General features: G+C 44.7%; 1 protein-coding gene across 8 annotated transcripts in view; it reads right to left on the bottom strand.

Annotated features, from left to right (window-relative positions):
• Positions 1–20,672, bottom strand: part of SYCP2 (synaptonemal complex protein 2) — a 752,024-nt gene that overhangs the window by 44,199 nt on the left and 687,153 nt on the right. For all 8 annotated transcript variants that reach the window (XM_029611557.1, XM_029611556.1, XM_029611555.1 and 5 more), the window contains 2 exons: positions 10,899–11,075; positions 6,473–6,606 (listed from right to left, as the gene is read on the bottom strand). In XM_029611557.1, coding sequence (XP_029467417.1) covers positions 6,473–6,606; positions 10,899–11,075 — 311 coding nt within the window. The remainder of the gene's footprint in view (positions 1–6,472; positions 6,607–10,898; positions 11,076–20,672) is intronic.

The following is a 20,672-nucleotide window of genomic DNA, read 5'->3' as shown; positions in this document are numbered from 1 at the left end:
TGTTTGTTTCAATTTGAGTTGGTTTCTATTAGACAGTAACTTTCAAATGGTCGCGCGGGTGCACATATATGCACGTGCATCGGTACACACCCAGATATGCAGCCATTTTATATGCATGCACATATGTTATAAAATAGGCCCAGAATGCATATCTGTGTTCCTAATTTTGCAAATTGGTGCGTACATCTCTTGGCCCTGTCCTGAAATGCCAACGCCCTTTTTTGCTTTGACATGAAATATTCACGCATGGGCATTTGTGTGTGTATGTGGACACCTTTTAAAATCAGGTGGACACGCTCATATGCATGTGTAAATTGCGATGCATAAATATCTCACATTGGAGAAAAAAGAGGCATGTGTGGGTGGGGCATGGGCATTCCAGCCAGTGTTATAAGATGTGCCCATAAGTACATATGTGTCAGGGCATGCGCACAGGTCTAGTGCTGCATAACTTTACTTCTGCTAAGGAGGAAATGCAAGTCTAAATAAAACTGTTAGGCATCTCTCGGTATTTGAGGGGTCTGGGTCAACTGGAGGGGATACAAGCTAATGAACCAGAGTGTTTAGAGGATCTAACTGTAGACTGGGCAAACAGGTGGATGAACTGGTGAAACTGGTCAGTGCATGGACGCATGCCTGTTATAAAATTACCCCACTTGAGCTGCTCTAACCCAACTTTACGTGACTGTGAGTGCCCATTGTAAAATTGGGCGCAAATACACGCATGCCAGGGCTAATGTATAAAATATAAGGCAAATTTTAAAAACCCTGCATGTGCCAAAACCGGGAGATATGCGCACAAGTCGGGTTGGTGCATGCCGAGCAGATTTTAAAAGCCACCCATGGATGCACGTACCTCCCTCTGCATGCACAAATAAAAAGTTTCTAAAAAGGAGCAAAGCATGGGCATGATCGTGTTGGGAATTGACCTTCTGCTTGACAGTCAGCCAGAAATCTGTGCTATAACAGAAACATGGTTCAAACATTCAGACATAGTCCTCCTGAACCAACTCCCTACACATCTTTACGATATCTTCTCCCTACCCAGACACAAAAAAAGAGCGGAGGTCTCTTATTAGCTGCCAAGAAAGAACTCAAATTAATCTCCCAGATAGTTAACACCGCCCCCAAATACGAAATCGTCCTTTTCAAATTGTCCCAATTACAAATCTGCCTCGTCTACACTCCCCCAGGTCTCCTTGATAACAACACCTCTCCCCTCATACTTCACGCATACTCCCCTCATACTCCCCTCATACTCCCCTCATACTCCCCTGATACTTCACGCATATCCAGCATAGCTCTCTGCTTCAACGGCAGGGGAGAAGAAAAAAGGATTCGCACTCACAAAGCGGGGAGTAGCTGGCTTGTTACGGCGGTTACTACCCCAAACCAAATAAGCCTGATACTTCACTTTCAATGCATATCCTGCTTCAACCGCAGGGGAGAAGAAAAACTGATACTTCACGCATATCCAGCATAGCTCTCTACTTCAACGGCAGGGGAGAAGAAAAACTGATACTACACGCATATCCAGCATAGCTCCCTGCTTCAACGGCAGGGGAGAAGAAAAACAACCAATAAGGGCTGAATAACACAGTCTGGGTAAAACAAACATGGGTGTAGCTTGCTTATTGCGGCGGTTACTACCCCTACTACCCCTAACTAATCAAGCTTGATATTTCACTTGGTTGCAGCTCCATCACTGCTCTCTACATTAATGGTGGGGGTGGAAGGGAAATAGAACCAAAGAGCTAAGAGAAACAGATAAGTATGAGAGAAAAATGTGAAGCTTGCTGGGCAGACTGGATGGGCCGTTTGGTCTTCTTCTGCCGTCATTTCTATGTTTCTATGTTTCTATGTTTCTCATTGAATTTATTGCCGACCACATAGATATGGACATCCCCGCCATTATCCTTGGGGATTTCAACCTCCACATAGATTCTATTCCCCCTCCCCCCTCCTGCGAAGCCTTTCTATCTTCCATGTCAGCGATGGGCTTTAAACAAATTATAACAAGTCCCACCCACAAAGCAGGCCATACTCTAGATCTGATATTTATAAATTCCCACCTCCTCCCCACTGACTCGCCTGCCTGCACCCCTGTTCCCTGGTCAGACCACTCACTTATAAAAACCAAGCTCACCATAAAGACGATCTTATCTCCCCCTCACCAAAGCCCTCAATAATTTAGACGTCTCTAACTCCGACACAGCTCTCTCCTCCTGGAACAAGATAACCAATATTATCACTGACAAATTTTGCCCACTTGTGACTAAAGAACTAAACCCTGCATCTAATACAAAAAAACCTTGGTATTCCCCTGACCTTAAGATACTCAAACAAGAATTAGGAGCCAGAGAAAAGAAATGGCGCAAGGATCCTTCCCCTACCTTACTAGCCACATATAAATCCGCCCTCCACTCCTACAGAACTACCATCCTCAAAACCAAAAAAGACTATTACTCCCTTAAAATCCATAATTTCCAATACAACGCCAAAGCCCTCTTCTCATATGTCTCAGAGCTCACAAAAACGGCTCCACCCCCATCTCAGATAATGAAGCCAAAAGCAAATGTAATGAACTAGCAGACTTTTTCCACAACAAAATTGCCAAGCTTATGTCACGATTCCAACCATCCCCCCCATCCCCCCCAAGGTCATTCCTAAAAATCCTAATATCACTCTGGATTCCTTTGAAACCACCTCCTCCTCTGAAATATTATCACTGCTAAAGAAAATGAAACCATCCTCACACCCCTCTGACACCATCCCTACAAAATCCCTTCTGACCATCCCAGATATTATAGCTAAACCACTAGCAGAAATTATCAACTGCTCCCTCTCCCTTGGATATGTCCCCACTGCTTTGAAACAAGCCATTCTCAAACCCATTTTAAAGAAACCTAACCTTGACCCATCAGACCCGTCAAACTTCCGGCCAATCTCTAACCTTCCGTTCCTAGCTAAACTTATGGAAAAGATAGTTAACCTGCAACTTACTGATCACCTGGAAAAACATAACATCTTATTCCCATCCCAATTCGGCTTCTGTAAATTCTTTAATACTGAAACACTGTGAAAATCCCTCACAGACACCCTCCTCAAAGGACTTGACAAAGGCCAATCCTACATTCTAGCTATGTTAGACATTTCATCAGCCTTTGACACCATCAGTCACAACATTTTAATAGATTGTTTATCTTCTGCCCCTTTGCCAACTCCTTGCTGACCTAGGTCTTACACATTATATCTACGCGGACGATATCCAAATCCTGATCCCCGTCACAGAATCTATACCTAAAGCCCTCAAGACCTGGGACAACTACCTCACTTCGATCGACCACCTTCTCTCAAACTTCAACCTTGCCCTCAACACATCTAAAACAGAGCTACTTATCATCTCCCCAGATCACTACAACCCCTCCCCCTTGGACCACTCCTTCACATTCTCCCAGCATGTAAGAGATCTAGGTGTCATTCTTGACAGCCAACTCAATTTAAAAAAAATGATCAATAACACCACCAAAGAGTGCTTTTACAAACTGCAGGTTCATAGACCCCTCCTTCATTATAATGACTTTTGGACAGTCCTCCAAGCCACATTATTTACAAAAATTGATTATTGTAACACACTACTCTTAGGCCTACCCACAACTACCATCAAACCTCTCCAAATGCTGCAAAACGCAGCAGCCAGAATCCTCACCAATACCCGCAGAAAAGAACATATCACGCCAATTCTTAAAGACCTCCATTGGCCTCCGATCCACTCCAGAATCATCCATAAGAGCCTCACAATCTATATAAATAAAAATGTAAAATAGTTTGGACGTAATCGATAATCTCAGAAACTATTGCACCAATTGCTTTCAAATTTGGACACAACCATGCTTTCACTTTCGGCAAGGTTCTTCTCTATCTAGATTACATAGATGTCACATGGTTACAGAGAAAAACATGTTTTTACATGTGTGTGGGGAAAACAGCGACATCTGTTGGACAGACATGCAATACACGCTATCTACCTTGGGAAATGAAGCTGCTGTACTGCGCATGCGCGGGCGGGAGCGCACGTCGGGCACAGCAGGACCAACATGGCGCTGGGAGGAGCAGCAGCGGTGGACCGTCGGCGATATTGGGCGTGGTGGTGTCGGCCAGCCGAATTTCGACACCTGGGAGGAGCTGCGGTGGCGATCTGGTATGGCTCACGTGCACGACAGGGAGGGATCCTCGCTGACCTCGCGTCTTCGGGAGCGGGCCTCGTAGAACCGCACAAGAGGGAGAGGGACGGGGGGGGGGGGATCAGCTGGGAGGGCACTGCGAGCGGGAGGGGATCTGAGTCAGGGAAGGAGATTCAGAGAGGGTGTGCTGTCTCTGACGAAAGGGTAGGGATTAGGCGGGGAGAGGTGACAGTGAGGGGAGGGAGAATGAAGGGGGCGGTGAGTGTCAGGGGAGAGATACAGAGGGGAGAGGTGAGTGTGAGGAGTGAGAGTTGGAGTGGGGACAGGGGAGGAAAGGGGGGGTGAGTGACCAAGGGGAAGGACGATGTGTGACTGAGGTATATGAGCAAGGGGAAGGGGGAGGGGGGGGGAAAAACCTGACTCTGCCACTCCAACGCGTGGTGGGCCACCACGACACAGAGGGGAGAGGTGAGTGTGAGGGGTGAGAGTTGGAGTGGGGATAGGGGAGTGAAGGGGGGGTTAGTGACCAAAGGGGGAGGGGTGAGTGTGAGGGGACAGAGTTGGAGTGGGGACAGGGGAGGAAAGGGTGGTGAGTGACCAAGGGGGAGGACAAAGTGTGACTGAGGTATATGAGCAAGGGGAAGGGGGGGGGGGGGGAAAGAACCTGACTCTGCCACTGCAACTCGTGGCGGGCCACCGCGACACAGAGGGGAGAGGTGACTGTGAGGGGTGAGAGTTGGAGTGGGGACAGGGGAGTGAAAGGGGGGGTTAGTGACCAAAGGGGGAGGGGTGAGTGTGAGGGGAGAGAGTTGGAGTGGGGACAGGGGAGGAAAGGGGGGGAGTGACCAAGGGAGAGGACAATGTGTGACTGAGGTATATGAGCAAGGGGAAGAGGGAGGGGGGGAAAAGAACTTGACTCTGCCACTGCAACGCGTGGCGGGCCACTGCTAGTTATTCATAAAACTCTTCACAACCAGAATGTTCACTGGCTTAATGACTCTTTACACTACCATATCTCTAACAGACCCACCAAATCCGTCTACAAAGGATCCCTTGCAATACCCTTGCCCAAACTTATCCAACATATTTCCACCAAAGAACGAGCGCTATCCATAGCTGGATCATCAATATGGAATTCTATGCCCCCGGACTTATGCCAAGAACACTGCACAAGGACTTTTAAGAAAAAATTAAAAACTTGACTATTCAAACTGGAATTTACATAATCTCGACTCTCTCACCTCGCCTCCCTCCTCCTTCTGTTCTAGCCCCCCAGTACTCACCCTCCCCCCTCCCCCCCTTACCCTACAACATAATGGTTTATTTATTTATGCCTTCAAGTTCAGTTATAAATGCCTGTCCTTGGTCCTCCTGACCCTCCTTTTTATCTTCCCTTTTCTTCCCCACCTTGTTCCTTTATCTCCTTGTTACATGTAACTTTTACTTTCCTTTCCAAAGTTAAATTTACCATTCTTTGTAAACCGATGTGATATGCAAATGAATGTCAGTATATAAAAGTCTTAAACAAATAAATAAATAGGCCAAGAAATGTATGCGTAAATACGTGTTCTTGCAAGTGCTGGGGTCACCTGCCGTGTAAATTTACTTCGGCTATGGATGGTGTGTAAGTATTAAACCAAACAAATCTATGAAAGTCAATGGGTTTTAAGGGTCAGGGCTAACCGGGGGTGGGGGTGGGGAAGGAGGTTATTAAATTAGGGGGTTTGGAAGTCCTATCCCTTAACTGGGCAAAATGGGAAAACTAGCTATGGCATCGGCGCGCATTCCTTGTAAAATTCCCCCCACTTACTCGATAGATGCGGGATTTGCGCATACATGCGCACATGCATTTAAAATTGAGTGCACATGTATGCATGTACAGGCTGTTTTATAACATGTGCCAATATAAGCACATATGTTATAAAATGGATGCGTCTCTGGATACGAGTTCATGAATGCGCGCACATGTGTGCCCGTGAGCCTGTTTAAAAGTTAGCATACCAGCGTGTATGTGTGTGCATATTACAAAATGGCCAAGTATCCGGGCGCATGTTGACACACATGCGTATATATGCACCCATTTGAAAGTTACCGTCCCTGTGCACACTAAATCTAAAGTGGACAGTAAAAAAAAAATGTAGTATGCACTAAAAATGAACATAATAAAAATGGAAAAAAACAAACAAAAATGAAACAAAATGACTGCACACCCCATAGTCCAGAAAATTGTTTTTTCTATTAAGAACAGAGAAATATGAAAATGACTTGATCTTTAAAGAATAAGTTACCTGAATTTTTCTTGTAAACTCTTCACTGATTTTTTGACACATCATTCCTACATCTGAGCTACTTGCCTCCCAGACATCCCCTTCAGCAAGACAGATGTCATTTACAGACACAGTGGATAAACTCTCCGATACCACTACAAATTAAAAGATAACATAGCATGACATGTCTTTGCATAAAATTCCCCAGTCATATAACATTTCATATACAGCTGGAGAGAGTATACTATAGTAATGACAGTAGAAAAAGACCAAATGGTCCATCTAGTCTACCCAGCAATTTGTTTATGATAGTAACTGCTGCTCCTTCCAGATTAACCCCACACATTCTGTTAACTCACCCATGCATACATACACCCCTACACACTTATACTTACTTTCTTTTGAACCAATGTTTAAACATGTTTTTTTTTTCAATTTAAAGTTTATTGAATGTTGTAACAGAACAGATGCATAATAAAGGCATAACAGACAATCAATTTCAGTTTTAAAGATTTAGAATTACCATCCTTCCAACCCCCCCATCCTTAAGGGTAGATATTCAAAACCTATGTGTGCGCGCGCTACCTGGCATGCACACATGGATGCGCAATTTTATAACATGCGTGCGCTGGCGCGTGCATGTTATAAAATGCCGGATCGGCGCACGCAAGGGAGGGTCAACTTTAGTAATTATGTGTGGCGACACATCAGGGCCTTTCCCAGTTCCCTCCCAGTCCGCTCCAATTAGCTTAACCTCCCTTCCCCTATCCTGCCCTCTCCCTATCCCTATCCTAACTTGCCTGAATTTTAATATTTCACCTTTTTCTCCTGCCTTGGAGCAGGGGCAAGTTGCGCGTGCTGACACCCTGCTGGCAAGTGATTCCCTGGCACAGAAGCAAATGAACGCTGTGCCAGGAGCCTCTAGCCCCACTCTGCCCCCAGACCGCACCGCCCCTGGACCGCCCCGCCCCTTTATCAAGCCCCGGGACTTACACACATCTCGGGGTTTACACATGTGGCCAGGCCATTTGAAAATTGGCCTGGCACGCGTAAATCCCTGGATTTACATGCGATAGGGTTTGAAAATCTACCCCATAGGGCCGGATTTTAAGACGTACACCCAATTTTATAACATGCGCGTGCAGCTGTACGCATGTTATAAAATCCAGGGGGGGCACGCGCAAGGGGGTGCACAATTGTGCAACTTGCACGTGCCGAACTGCGCAGCTTTCTTCCGTTCCCTCCAAAGCCGCTCCGAAATCGGAGCAGCCTCGGAAGGAACTTTCCTTCTGCCCCCCACCTTCCCCTCCCTTACCCGCCCCCCAGCCCTACCTAAATCCTCCCCTACCTTTGTTTTGTTATTTACGCTTGCCTCTGGGCAGGTATAGGTTGCATGTGCCAGCCAAGTGCCGGCGCGCATTCCCCAGGACCAGCAGCAGTGGAGAGGTCTCTGGCCACATGCACTCCCTGCCCCCGGACCGCCCCGCCCATTTTTTCAAGCCCCAGGACTTACACACGTCCCGGAGCTTGTGCACGTCGCTGGGCCTATGCAAAATAGGCTTTGAAAATCTACCCCTTAATGTTTAACCCAAGCATATATAGAGAGGCAGATAGATCATCATTTATACCACTTTCCAGTTCGTGCGGTACAGGATCTAGTAGCGGAATACACAATTCAAATGAGAAAAAAGAATAAGAGAGAGCACAATATTCCAGAATACCCAGCCCAGTTTTACATCATTCAAGTGTACAGTATACAACCAAAACGGATATGTGTTGATACAGAGAGGTGTCACAGCAAATACAAAAATAGATCCTGATTTGGGATTCTAAGTTGACGACTGGGATGCCCTCCATCTCATATAAGGCTTCCAAATCTTCCTGAATGAAGGTAACAGATTATGCAAAGAGGCCGTGATGAAAGCCATTCAGTAATGAGTATGTAGTCTAAGAGGAACGTCCGAAATAGAAGGAATGCTTACTTGTTTCCAAAAAGCTGCCAGTTCGCAGCTGGCCGTTATGAAGACCTGGAGACAAAAACTTTGTTGAAATTTGTTGAGTCTCACTGGGAATATTGAGCAAAATATGGCGGGCATCCAAGTCAACTCTTTCCCCCAAAACCTGAGAAATCCAGTCAATGATTTTTCCAAAAATCTGTGACTGATGCACATGTCCACCAAATGTGGATGAAGTTGCCAACTTGCCCACACTTTCTCCAATAATTTACCTCTCCACTGGGGTACATAGCATGCAGTCATACTGGGGTTAAGTATCAGCAAAACAGTAATTTATAGCAGTTCTCTTGCAATGTGGATAGGAAGAGGGGGAGAAGGTGGAGAATGCAATGGGGAAAGTGCCCATGCACCACACACCACTCACACCCCCATACCAACCCAACAACACCTACACCACCACATGCATGCACCCCATCCATCACCTTCACACAGCCTCTGCAAACCTTCTGACTTACACCTTCCTTACTGAATGATCCTCCCCCCCATGCATCTACCTCCTTTCCGAACACCCAGCAGAACAAGTACAAGATACCAATAATGTACACATCCAGCTGATGGAGTCATAAAACCCGCTTTTTGATGTTAGCATGTAATTATTACTCTTTTTTGGGTGTTCCCTTAACACCCACATGCTTTCAGTCAAAGGGGAAAAAGGAAGCGCGAGGTCAAATATTCTGTAACTCTTTCTCTGCCCTTCCTTAGAAACACCTGCCCCATCCAGCCATTCCTTGCATTGTCCACCTAGGCACAAACATGAGTGGAGAGCTCACTGGCAGGGTTGGCGATCAAAGCAAGCAGGAGCACAGCACCTAGTAATAATATAGTATAATAGGCAAAGTATACATTCCTTACTGACGTTGTATAAGGGCCCAAGGAATTGTTCTGCTCTGCCACTTCTGGAAGTCTGGAATGTGAAGATATCTAACCTCTTACAGGTGTGATCATTTTTATGCAGTTCTGTGTTGCACGCAAAATAGCTGAAGCCCAGCAGTAGAAACATTCCTCTCCCTTTCACTTAGCTCAGCCTAACCACAATTTGTCTAACTTCTTAGGCCTTTACAGGCTCAGACACATCTGTTGGTTCTTCCCTCTTAGCTTGTCTACTGCTTTCAGGATTCACAAGACTTGCAATTTCGCAATATTTTTATGAAAATCTCAGCAAATATATCTTATGATTTCAGGGTCAGTGCCTGGTCCTTCTGAAGCCCACAGGCTTCACTAACTTTATTTGACATGAGTTGATCAAGCTCAGAACAATCCCATAACATGGACATAAAAAACAGTGATGTACAGACCAGAGTTGGGCTTCTAACATTCTGTGGTGACCTCCCCATATGCCCTGGACAAGATCTGCAGAAACTAAAATAATTTTTATTTTGTAGAATTTACTATTTCCCTGCACTGCTTGGGTCTGCATTTATTTATTTATTTATTCTTAATTAACTGTTTCCCAAACTCTCAGTATAGAATTGCTCCAATATTCAGAGTTAGCCGGATATCTTATTCGGCTAACTCTGATTGTTCCGTAGACCTGTCCTAAAGTTAACCAGATAAACTTATCTGGCTAACTTAAAATATCTGGATATATTCAGTGGTGCTGCCAAATTTATCCAGCTAACTAGCCGAGCTGCACAGTGGCTGAATATGGACCTCCTAATCAATGCATGGACCACAGTTTTAAAGGCCCCCTTTTCCAAGAATGGTCGTAATCTTTTCATCATATATCGCAAAGCTCTGAAATCGGCTTTCCCACTCTCAAAACCTTAGACTTGTTAACATTCTAAACTAATTTGCTCTCCAAAAATCAATTATAAATAATTTTAAAATTATCATTCAATTGGGAAATAGCCACCACTGCACCTACTCCTAAAGAAACAACAATTTGGATATCATTCACATACAAATATGTTCTTAGACCAAGTTCACAACATAACCTACAACCAATGGTTGTGAAATAAAATCTGAGCAACAATGACTCTTGAGGCATCCCACAACTTAGTTCCTGCAGAAAAGAAAGTTTATTTTTAACCATGACCTTAGTACTTCTTTCTTACAAATAAATCAGTAATCCAAGCTAACACATATCCATCTAAACCTATATTTTTACACCAGGACATCAAAATAGTATGATCATTTGCCTTTTCTTTCATAAACAAACGGAGGTGTCTATTGAAAAGAGTGGTGCTTTATTACTGTTGGGACAGAGTAAGGAAGCCTGCATTGCCACTACCAATGCTATTGTTCTTGTATGGAAGTCTTCAGTATTCAGTGCTTTCAATCTGGCACTGTTCATCAAGACTAAAATAAGTATAATATTTATGCATTCTATATATTTTACCAAAATTCCATTCGAATATCAACATCTGTATTTATTTCTTGTCTTTGATAATGAGTGAAGATTTACAGTGGATGTAGCCATGCTTTCAATTCACCTCTGTATGTGACATTCTCCTTAGCTGCTTTAAACAATTTTCGTGGATGCAGTTTAGCTTTTCTGTCTACTGCTTCATTTTGTTCCTCTTTCTCAAAGTCATTTTCTTCAGAATCACTTTCATTAACATTGCTGTACATGCGCTTAAGTTTAGTATCTCTTACGCACAGTGAAGGCCCTTGAAATTTAACAGAAAAGATTAAAGTTACTACTGCAAACAAAAGCACTTCATAGCCACAATTTCAGTTGATCTCCTTAGTTGCTAACATGGAATTAAGTGGGATAGGTAGCTATAAGTTATTATTAATTCTCAAGTGTTGCATATTACAATATTTTAGCACTCGAAGTATTAGTATTAGGCACAAAGTATTTTAATACCAATACCATTTTAGTTACGATCATCTAACAAAAACAGTATTCAATACCTGCTCTTAGATAACAAAAACAGTGTTTGACATCTGCTCTTAGATACCTATTTATAATGTTCAAAAAATTGTAGATATACATATGAAAAACTAGTTTAACAGGACCACATTCTATATAACCCATGAGGGAGGAGAAGGTCATCATTTCTTGAATCTGACAGCAAAAGCAGTTTTCCACCATTACTGTACTAGATAATACCATTAAACCTGATTCTGCTTTTACAGATATAAGATTAATGATTTAAGAATAACAGTTTTAAACCTGCTCATGTTAGCCTGAGGAAAAGTAGTAGATGACAGATCTGCTTATTAGTTTGATGTCTTTTTACATGTAAATATGATGGAATATGCAATTAGATACTGCATTAAAGGCCCAGGAGACACACAAAAGAAGCCATCTTTTAAAATAAAGACAATATTTAAATATTATTATGCTATTGCCAATAAAGAAAGTATCTATGATGACAAATTAATTTTATATTAGTTTGTAGTAAAAGCGGTACAATACATGTTGAAGAACTATTAAAAACGGGCTTGGTTCATCAAAATTCTATACTTGGAAAACTTTCTAGTAAAAAGATATTCAGTGACTTCAATAAATAAAACAATCAAGTAATCGCGAAACTATTGAACTATGCCCAGAAGGCTATAATCTGGAGAGCATACCGCGGCAAGCGGGAAATCAGTTATAAAACGCACAAAATAAGGATTTTTCAAGATTATTCGATCCGGGTCTCGGAACAGCGAAAACAATTCTCCACAGTCTGCAACCGATATTTCACAAAGCAGATCAAGTTTTCGTTGCAATTTCCGGCGAAAATGAAAATTTGGCATCAGAACGCTCAACATACTTTTCTCACTCCGGAAGCAGCGCAGGCCTACCTCGACTCTATCCCGGGCTGAGGAGCGGCTGGTATAGCTTTGGAAATGCAGGAGACCTGAACTATACAGGATACGCATCGGAGGAATGAATATCTATTGCCTCATCTTACAATGGACCCCTGCCTAATTGTGAAGCTCCAGCTTCATTGTTTTTCCCCGTTTACACATTCTCATTTCGATGGCTTCGAGGGGGACTATGGAGACTCTGCATTCATCAAGAGCGAGGGCATGCTGGAGTTCAATGGGATTTCATCTTCCACCATTACTCGCTCTTGGACCCATAGTAATGTGAACTGGTAATATGGGGTGGAAAGGGGGGCTGGCGCTTGAGCACAGGTTACGTGATCTCACATTGCCTAATTGGCGGTTTGTTTGGGAAAGTGGGGGGGAAATGGGGGGGGGGTACAGGGGGAGGGTGGAGAGGGGGAGGGAGGGGGGAGAGGGAGAGGGGTTCAGGTTTTGTTTTTTAAGCAATTTAGTGTCCAAATGTCGGTTCTCCACTTTACATTGTTGATAAATCATATATTATGGACTTATTCTTTATGGATTGTTTTGTACCTGAATGGGCTACTGGGTTCCCGATGGGTTCTCTGCCATCCCAGACTCTGGAATGCATTTCAACGGGGGAGGGACAGGGCTGGGGTCCCCCCTTATCTTACGGGCAGACTGGCATCATTGACCCTGTCACTTCTATGACAATCTGACGAAATTAATATCTTGGAATGTCAACGGTCTGGGGACGCCTATCAAACGAAAAAAGGTTTTGTCTTATCTTAAACGCCTCTGCGCAGAGGTAGCATGCATTCAGGAAACGCACCTTTCAGCGGCAGAGAGCCAGAAACTCAGACGTGAATGGGTGGGTAATTGCATATACTCTGCTGCAGCTCGCCGAAAAGGGGGAGTCGCTATCTTAATTAGCAAAACTGCGAATCTACAGGTATTAAATACTATTTCTGATTCAGAGGGCCATTATATTATACTTATAGGCATATGGAACTCTATCCCTGTAACTATATGTAATGTATATGCCCCTAATGCATATAGTCACACATTTATTACCCATCTCTGTAATGAACTGCATAAAAGTACACAAGGCAATCTTTATCTAGCTGGAGATTTTAATTGTGTTCACGATCCATCCATGGATAAACATCCCCCACAACAATTGGTGACTGGTTCCAACCTCAAAGGCATAAGATATCTTTGTCACCACTTGGGTTTATTGGACACCTGGCGTACCCTGCATCCGACTGAGAGGGACTTTTCTCATGTTTCTAGATCTCATGGAACGATGTCACGGATTGACTACATATTAGCTCCTATAAATAACTTTTTCGATATAGCCTCTGCGGCAATCGAACCTCAAGCTATATCAGACCACTGTTCAATCTCCATACAACTTATGCCTAGAACGCCTGCTCATAAAGCTCGCATTTGGCGATTCCCCAATTTTTTAAGTAAGGATACTCACTTTCATACATTTCTACGGAATAAATGGCAAGATTATGCCTGCAACAATCAACAACATAGGGATCAGCCCCACCTATTTTGGGACACAGGGAAAGTAGTCTTAAGAGGGGAAATAATTTCTTATGTCCACTCTCGCACTAAACAACTAAACCAACACATCTTACAATTGGAGGCTGACTTGGGCAGGGCGAAAGAGGCGCTTATCCAGCTCAATTCGGAACATAATCGAACATGCTTTCATGGCATCCTCGGTCGCTTGAACACTATGTTGCACACTAGGGCTCAAACTTACTTACAGGTGGGTCAGCGCAACTTTTTTAAATTTGGGAACAAACCTGGTCGCTTACTAGCAAATCTCACCAAACCATACAAACCAAAGACGTTTATTACAAACCTGAGGACGGGTTCAGGGGCCCTTACCTCACAAGAGCCGGAAATATGTGCCATTTTCAAACAATTTTACGCTTTGCTATATGCTGGGGAGCAGGACAGTGGACGGCTCCTCGAGGACGAATTCTTTCAGGGCCTTCAGTTACCGAATCTGACTGCTAACCAACGGGATTTTTTAAATCGCCCTATTCAGACATATGAAGTTTCCCAGGTAATCATGGCTGCGCCAACAGGGAAATCCCCTGGACCCGATGGGTTTTCATACGATTTTTATAAAACACTCTGTCAAAATATAACCCATTAGCCAATTATTTTCAAGCTGGATTGCAGCAAACATCCTTCCCGACTAGGTTCAATGAAGCCCATATTACCGTGCTTTTAAAACCGGGTAAAGACCCATTATGCCCTTCCTCCTACAGACCCATATCTTTACTCAATTGCGATTACAAAATACTCACAAAAATTTTGGCTACGAGGTTGAGTGTGGTACTACCTCGTTTGGTTTTAAGTTCCCAGACAGGCTTTGTTAGTGGACGGAAGCCCACTGCGAATATTATAAAAATTCTCACCGCTATGCAAATATGCCAGCAACAAAATATACCGGCTTTGGCTGTTGCGATCCTGCCCGCGAGGAGCGTGGGCAGGCTCTTACCTTCTCACAGCCAGTTGGGCTGCTGACGCTGCTGCTTCTCTATCTCCCTGAATCAGCTGGGGCTGTCCCCGCAGCTGTTGCCATGCGGGCCGGCTCCTCTGCTCCTGTTTCTGCCTTCCCCCGACGTACTGCTGCGATCCCGGGACCTTTCAGCCAGCAGGGAGGCCGTCCTTGCCGGTGCCTGCTTCAGCCCGGGTCCTTGCCCAGCAGGGAAGCCGTCCCCTGCTGGTGCCTGCAGCCTGCTACAGCTCTCTACTCTGCCTGCAGTCTCTCTGTTCTCCCTGCAGCCAGCTTACCTCGCTTCTGCCTTCCTGCTTCAGCCTTGCAGTGTGGAACGGTGCCTGCAGCCTGCTACAGCCCCCTGCTTCCCCTGCAGCCAGCCTTACCTCTCTCTGCTTCTTCCTGCTTCAGTCCTTGCGGATGGGAGCTGCTCCAGCGACCTGCCTTCACCCAGCTCCAGCCCAGGGCTGCTTCACTGCTTCCCTGGGCCTTCCACATGGCTGAGGACGCCACCAGCTTCCAGCTTTTCTCTCCAGCCTCCTAGGGCGCGAGCGCGCGCCTCTCTGCTCCTCTTCAAGGGCCAGCCAGGTGTGGCCCCCTGCTGACCCCTCCCTGGGCGTTGTCCACCTCAGCTCTACTAAAGGGCTCAGCGTTCAGTCTGTGTTTGCCTTCGCAAGGAGTTGGTCACTCCTGAGATCCTTCGCTCCAGGAAGTCGTCCGTGTTCCAGCACTTCTGCAAGGTCCTGTGTTTCTTGTTCCCTGTCGGAGCTCCTCGTCCAGTCCTGATGTCTGCCTGCCTGCCGTTCCAGTCCCAAGGTCTGTCTCTTCATCCAGTACTTGTGTTCCAGTCCTGATGTTCCTGCTGTTCCAGATGTCCATGTTCCAGCCCTGAGGTGTGTCTCCTGTTCCAGTATCCGTGTTCCAGTCCTGATGTTCCTGCTGTTCCAGATGTCCTTGTTCCAGCCCTGAGGTCTGTCTTAATCCTTGTTCCTGATCCTGATGCTTTAACCTGCCTTGACCTGCCAGGAGTGCAGCGTATCCTTGCCTTGAGCTGCCAGGAGTGCAGCAAACCTGCTTCCTCTTTCCTGTGCTCTCCCGCTCTCAGCGTGGTCCGCGACCAGCCTTCCAGGGCTGAGTAGGGCGCGCATGAGGCAGGGTGGTCCGCGACTCAGTCCCGCGGGTGGTCTGAGTAGGGCGCCCTGAGGGACGGTGCCCATGTCTTTCTTCAGCCCTCGTTCCTGATTCCACCTCTGTGCATCCAGTCCTGAGTCCACGCCTGTGCCTGTCCACGTCTATGCATCCTACACCTCGTTCCTGAGTCCACGTCTTTGCCTGAGTCCAAGTCTAAGGATCCTGCATCTATGCCTGAGTCCACGTCTATGGATCCTGCACCTCGTTCCTGAGTCCACGTCTATGCCTGAGTCTCGTCTGAATCCATGTTCCAGTCTTCGCTGCCCTGGCCTCCATCTGGCCTGCCGCTTCGTGCCGTACCCTGCGGCAGGTCCGAAAGGGCTGGGAACGGTCGGAGGACTGTTCACAAGACCAACATTGCGTTGTTGGGTCTTCCGAAGCGTGCAGGTCCGGAGGAGGGCCTGTCTGCCAGTCTTCACTCCAGCTTGCCTCCGTCCAGCCCATGCTCGGGCATGCCACGCCTCCCGCGGCACCTCTCCAAACCCCTCTGGCGTCGAGCCGTGGCCCAAGGGCACACACATCTCCCAGGAGTGGGATCGTTCTCCTAGCGCTCCCCAACATTGGCGGTGGCATTAGACTCGGAAAAGGCCTTTGACCGAGTAGCCTGGTCCTACCTTTTTTCTATCTTACAACGGTTTGGGATACGAGGGGAATTTTTACAATATCTCACGTTACTATACGATAACCCCACCTCACGCATATTAGCTAATGACTGCCTGTCTGGGGTGTTAGAGATTAAAAGGGGGGTCCGTCAGGGTTGTCCCCTTTCCCCCCTCTTATATATTTTATCTTTGGACCCATTGCTTCGGAAAATCGAGGCTAGCACTCAAGTGAAGGGATTTGGAGGGCCTAATCACATTTTCAAAATTGCTGCTTTTGCAGACGACCTGTTGCTATTTCTCACTAAACCCCTCCAATCCCTTTCTGCTGCAATGGACATCCAAAACTGTTTTGGCGCTTTTGCAAGCCTTAAAATTAACTATTCTAAATCAGAGGCTATAGATGTTACAGGGCAGCTTCGTGGCAATTGGCAGGGGGAATTTCCACTCCGTTGGGTGACGGACTCCTTGAAATATTTGGGAATCCTACTTCCCACGTGCATAACTAAATTATACAAGACAAATATACAACCCCTTATTGTACAAACCCTTGAATCATTGGACAGGTGGACACTGCTTCCGCTATCCCTGTTCGGACGAATACATTTGTTTAAGATGATACTATTGCCTAATTGGCTGTATACTTTTCAAATGGTACTTCTTTACCTCTCAAAGTCCGATCACACTCTGGTTAAAAGAGCTCTCCGGAAGTTTATATGGGGTGGCAATAAAGCTCGGTTAACGATGGACACACTAACTAGTTCAATTGAAAGGGGAGGGGGTGAAGTGCCCCAATTTACTATTGTACAACTTGGCGTGCAACACTCGCTATGTGAGAGACTGGCTCTCCTCCACCTCCACTTATACCCCCCTAGCGCACCTTTTGGAGTGGTATGGGGTGCATTCTCTAAACCCCCTATTGCAAATAGAAACCCAACTAATACCTAACCATCTTAAGGTTCATGAGTTACTGCGCACATGCCGCCAGACCTGGTTGATGTTATGTAGAATGGGGCACGTGCCAACTCGTCTGACTTCCTTGCTTCAGATAACTGGACACGCCTTGTTTCCCCCGGGAAGGGAGACAGAGGTATTTTTTAGATGGCAAACGGTTGGCCTTAATTATATTTATGATATGTATGATGAGGCGACGGGATCTCTCCTTTCTTTTGGAACCCTACAACAAAGATATAACTTACCAAACACGGATTCCTTCGCATATCTCCAGTTAGTGCACTTTATAAATGCCATGAAACCGAGGATGCAGGAAAATCCGCATACACGGCAGATCCGCGACATGGTTCACATTAGCGGCATGAGAAAGCCATCTCTTTCCTTTTTTTATAAAGAAATACAGAAATTGGATACCATTTCTAAATTGATTCCTGTCTACACCAAATGGGTTGATTGGACACTCTTCTCATTAACACTAGCGGAATTTACGCAGTGCTTTAAGGAATTATATGCCATTACAGAGAATGTTATATTACGAGAAGTCCAATACAAGTTTCTTTGGCAGTATTATATTACTCCAACAAGCGTCTCAAATGAAAATTACCACTTCTGCAGCATGCCCTAAATGTGCGACTATGGAAAGTCATTATTTTCATTGTTTCTGGGAATGTGGGAAAATTATTCAATTTTGGCAGCAGATAAAACGCCTCTGTTCTGCACTACTACATAAGGTACTACCTTTAGACCCTAGCCTATGGCTGTTTGGTGTACAGTCCTCGCCTCACTTGCACTTATCCATGTCACAGATCCTATTCCTTAGGAAGGCGGGAGTGCTGGGGAAACAAATCATATTAACCCATTGGTTGGCCTCTCAGGGTCCCCCATTTGAACATTGGTTTAGAAAAATGATAAGATTGTGTGCATTAGAGTACTCCATGATAGACCAAGCTGTCTCACAAAAGCGGGTACGTACTTCTCAGATATGGGCGGGATTTACAGCCTATTTAACCCCCACTACTGGACTTGTCTGTGACCCTTGGAATGAGACTCCGCATCTTACGTCATTTGTGGACCCTTCCGATGATGGTAGCTTATCATAATAAGGACAAACACAATCCGGAACTTTAAAGCTTTATTATTGCCGACTTGGACATAATCAAGGACATTGGTTAAGGAGGGAGGGGGGGGGGGGGGGGCAATTCTTCTTATAGAAAAATATTGTTCACTTCGCTGTTTCTGATTGTTATGGTTGTTTATTGTTCATATATAAATAAAGTTTCAAAAAAATAAAAAATAAAAAATAAAACAATCATTTCCTATTTCAAAAAGACCTAGGCAAAAGGTCTTGTGTAGATGGGAAAAAACACTTTCCTGCATATTTTTACACCACTTCCTGATTGTACTTGCATAATACATTAATATCTTCATTACAATACCCATGACTCTCATCCCTTTTCAGATATGTGAAGTTGCTCTCCTAACATCAAGATCAAGAACTGGGCAGAGGAAGGCCAGAAATCAAGCTTCCTCTGATGCCAGCTCAAACTTATGGCAAGCTGTTAAAAATTCTCTCTCATACTTCAGTCACCACACTGCCTCATGTAAATATACTCAAAAATATATACGCAGCCTAACTCAGTGGGAATAAAGGAAAAAAAATAACTTCATTCTTGTGGAAAAATTACTGTTATGAATAGAAGGAAGTTAAAGAAAATGCTATATAGAAGCTAGAGAAGGCTCACATGTATGAGCACCAGTGATCATCAAACAGTATGGTTTGATATCGCAAATAATATACAGAGAAATCACACGAAAACCCGAGTTTTGAATTTCAAAAATGGGGATGTACCTGGAGGAAGAACTAAAAGACTGGGAGAAAATACGCAAGGTGGAACAACAGTGGACCGAATTAAAAGGAGTTATTACAAAGGCAACACATCTATATGTAAAACAAATATACAAGGAAAAAGAAACTGATTTGGTTCTCAAAGGAGGTGGCTGAAAAACTAAAGGCAAAAAGAAGAGCATTCAGGAAGTATAAAGGATCTCAAAAAGAGGAACACAGGGAAGAATAACTGGTAAAAATGAGGGAAACAAAGAAAGAAATCAGGAAAGCAAAAGGTCAAGCGGAAGAAAGGATTGCCCAGGAGATAAAGAGAGGTAACAAAACATTTGTTCAGATATATAAGAGAAAGAAGGAAAGCCTGAAGTAGTATAGTGAAATTGAAAGGTGACAAGAAGAAATGTGTAGAACAGATGAAGAAATGGCAGAAATATTAAATAAATACTTCAATTCACTACCCCCTACCCCCCCCTCCTCTTACCCCCTTACCCCCCTCCCACCCTCCTCTTACCTCCCTCCATTCAAACCTGATACCTAAATTATTTTTATCAACAAGTCATAATGTATATATGTTATATGCTATAATTTTATTGCTCCATGTATTTCTGTTATAATTGTTACCATGTTATAATTGTTATCATGTTATAATGTAAAATAGGGCAGAACTCGCCCTATTCTCTTAGTTACCTGGAAACCGATGTGATATCTCGATTGAATGTCGGTATATAAAATAAATAAATAAATAAATAAAATAAAGAAGAAACTGGAGAAGGACAGTTACTGGTTAATAAGACCATAGATGGGAATGGGGTAGACACAACTTTTACAGAAGAGATGTATGGGAAGAGCTAGGAAAACTGATAGAGGACAAGGCCATGGGGCCAGATGAGGTACATCTCAGGATACTACATGGGTCCGCTGAAAGATCTGTTTAATAGATCCCCAGAAACAGGATTGGTGCCATGAGACTAGAGAAAGCAGAGTTGCTTACCTGTAACAGGTGTTCTCACAGGATATCAGGATGTTAGTCCTCACATATGGGTGACATCATCAGGATGGAGCCCAATCACAGAACACTTTTGTCAAAGTTTCTAGATCTTTGACTGGCACCTACTGGGCATGCCCAACATATCACCAACCCTACATCCAGCAGGGGTCCCCCTTCAATCTCGTATTATAGCAAACAGTACGTGCGAAAAATAAAATAAGAAAACGTAAACGAACCCAACACCGCGGAGTGGCGGGTGGGTTTCGTGAGGACTAACATCCTGCTGTCCTGTGAGAACACCTGTTACAGGTAAGCAACTCTGCTTTCTCACAGGACAAGCACGATGGGAGTCCTCACATATGGGTGAGTACCGAGCTGAGG

The sequence above is a fragment of the Rhinatrema bivittatum genome, chromosome 8 (genome assembly GCF_901001135.1).
Source record: "Rhinatrema bivittatum chromosome 8, aRhiBiv1.1, whole genome shotgun sequence".
Taxonomy (NCBI): Eukaryota; Metazoa; Chordata; class Amphibia; order Gymnophiona; family Rhinatrematidae; genus Rhinatrema; species Rhinatrema bivittatum.
This window is presented reverse-complemented; position numbering and strand designations above follow the sequence as displayed.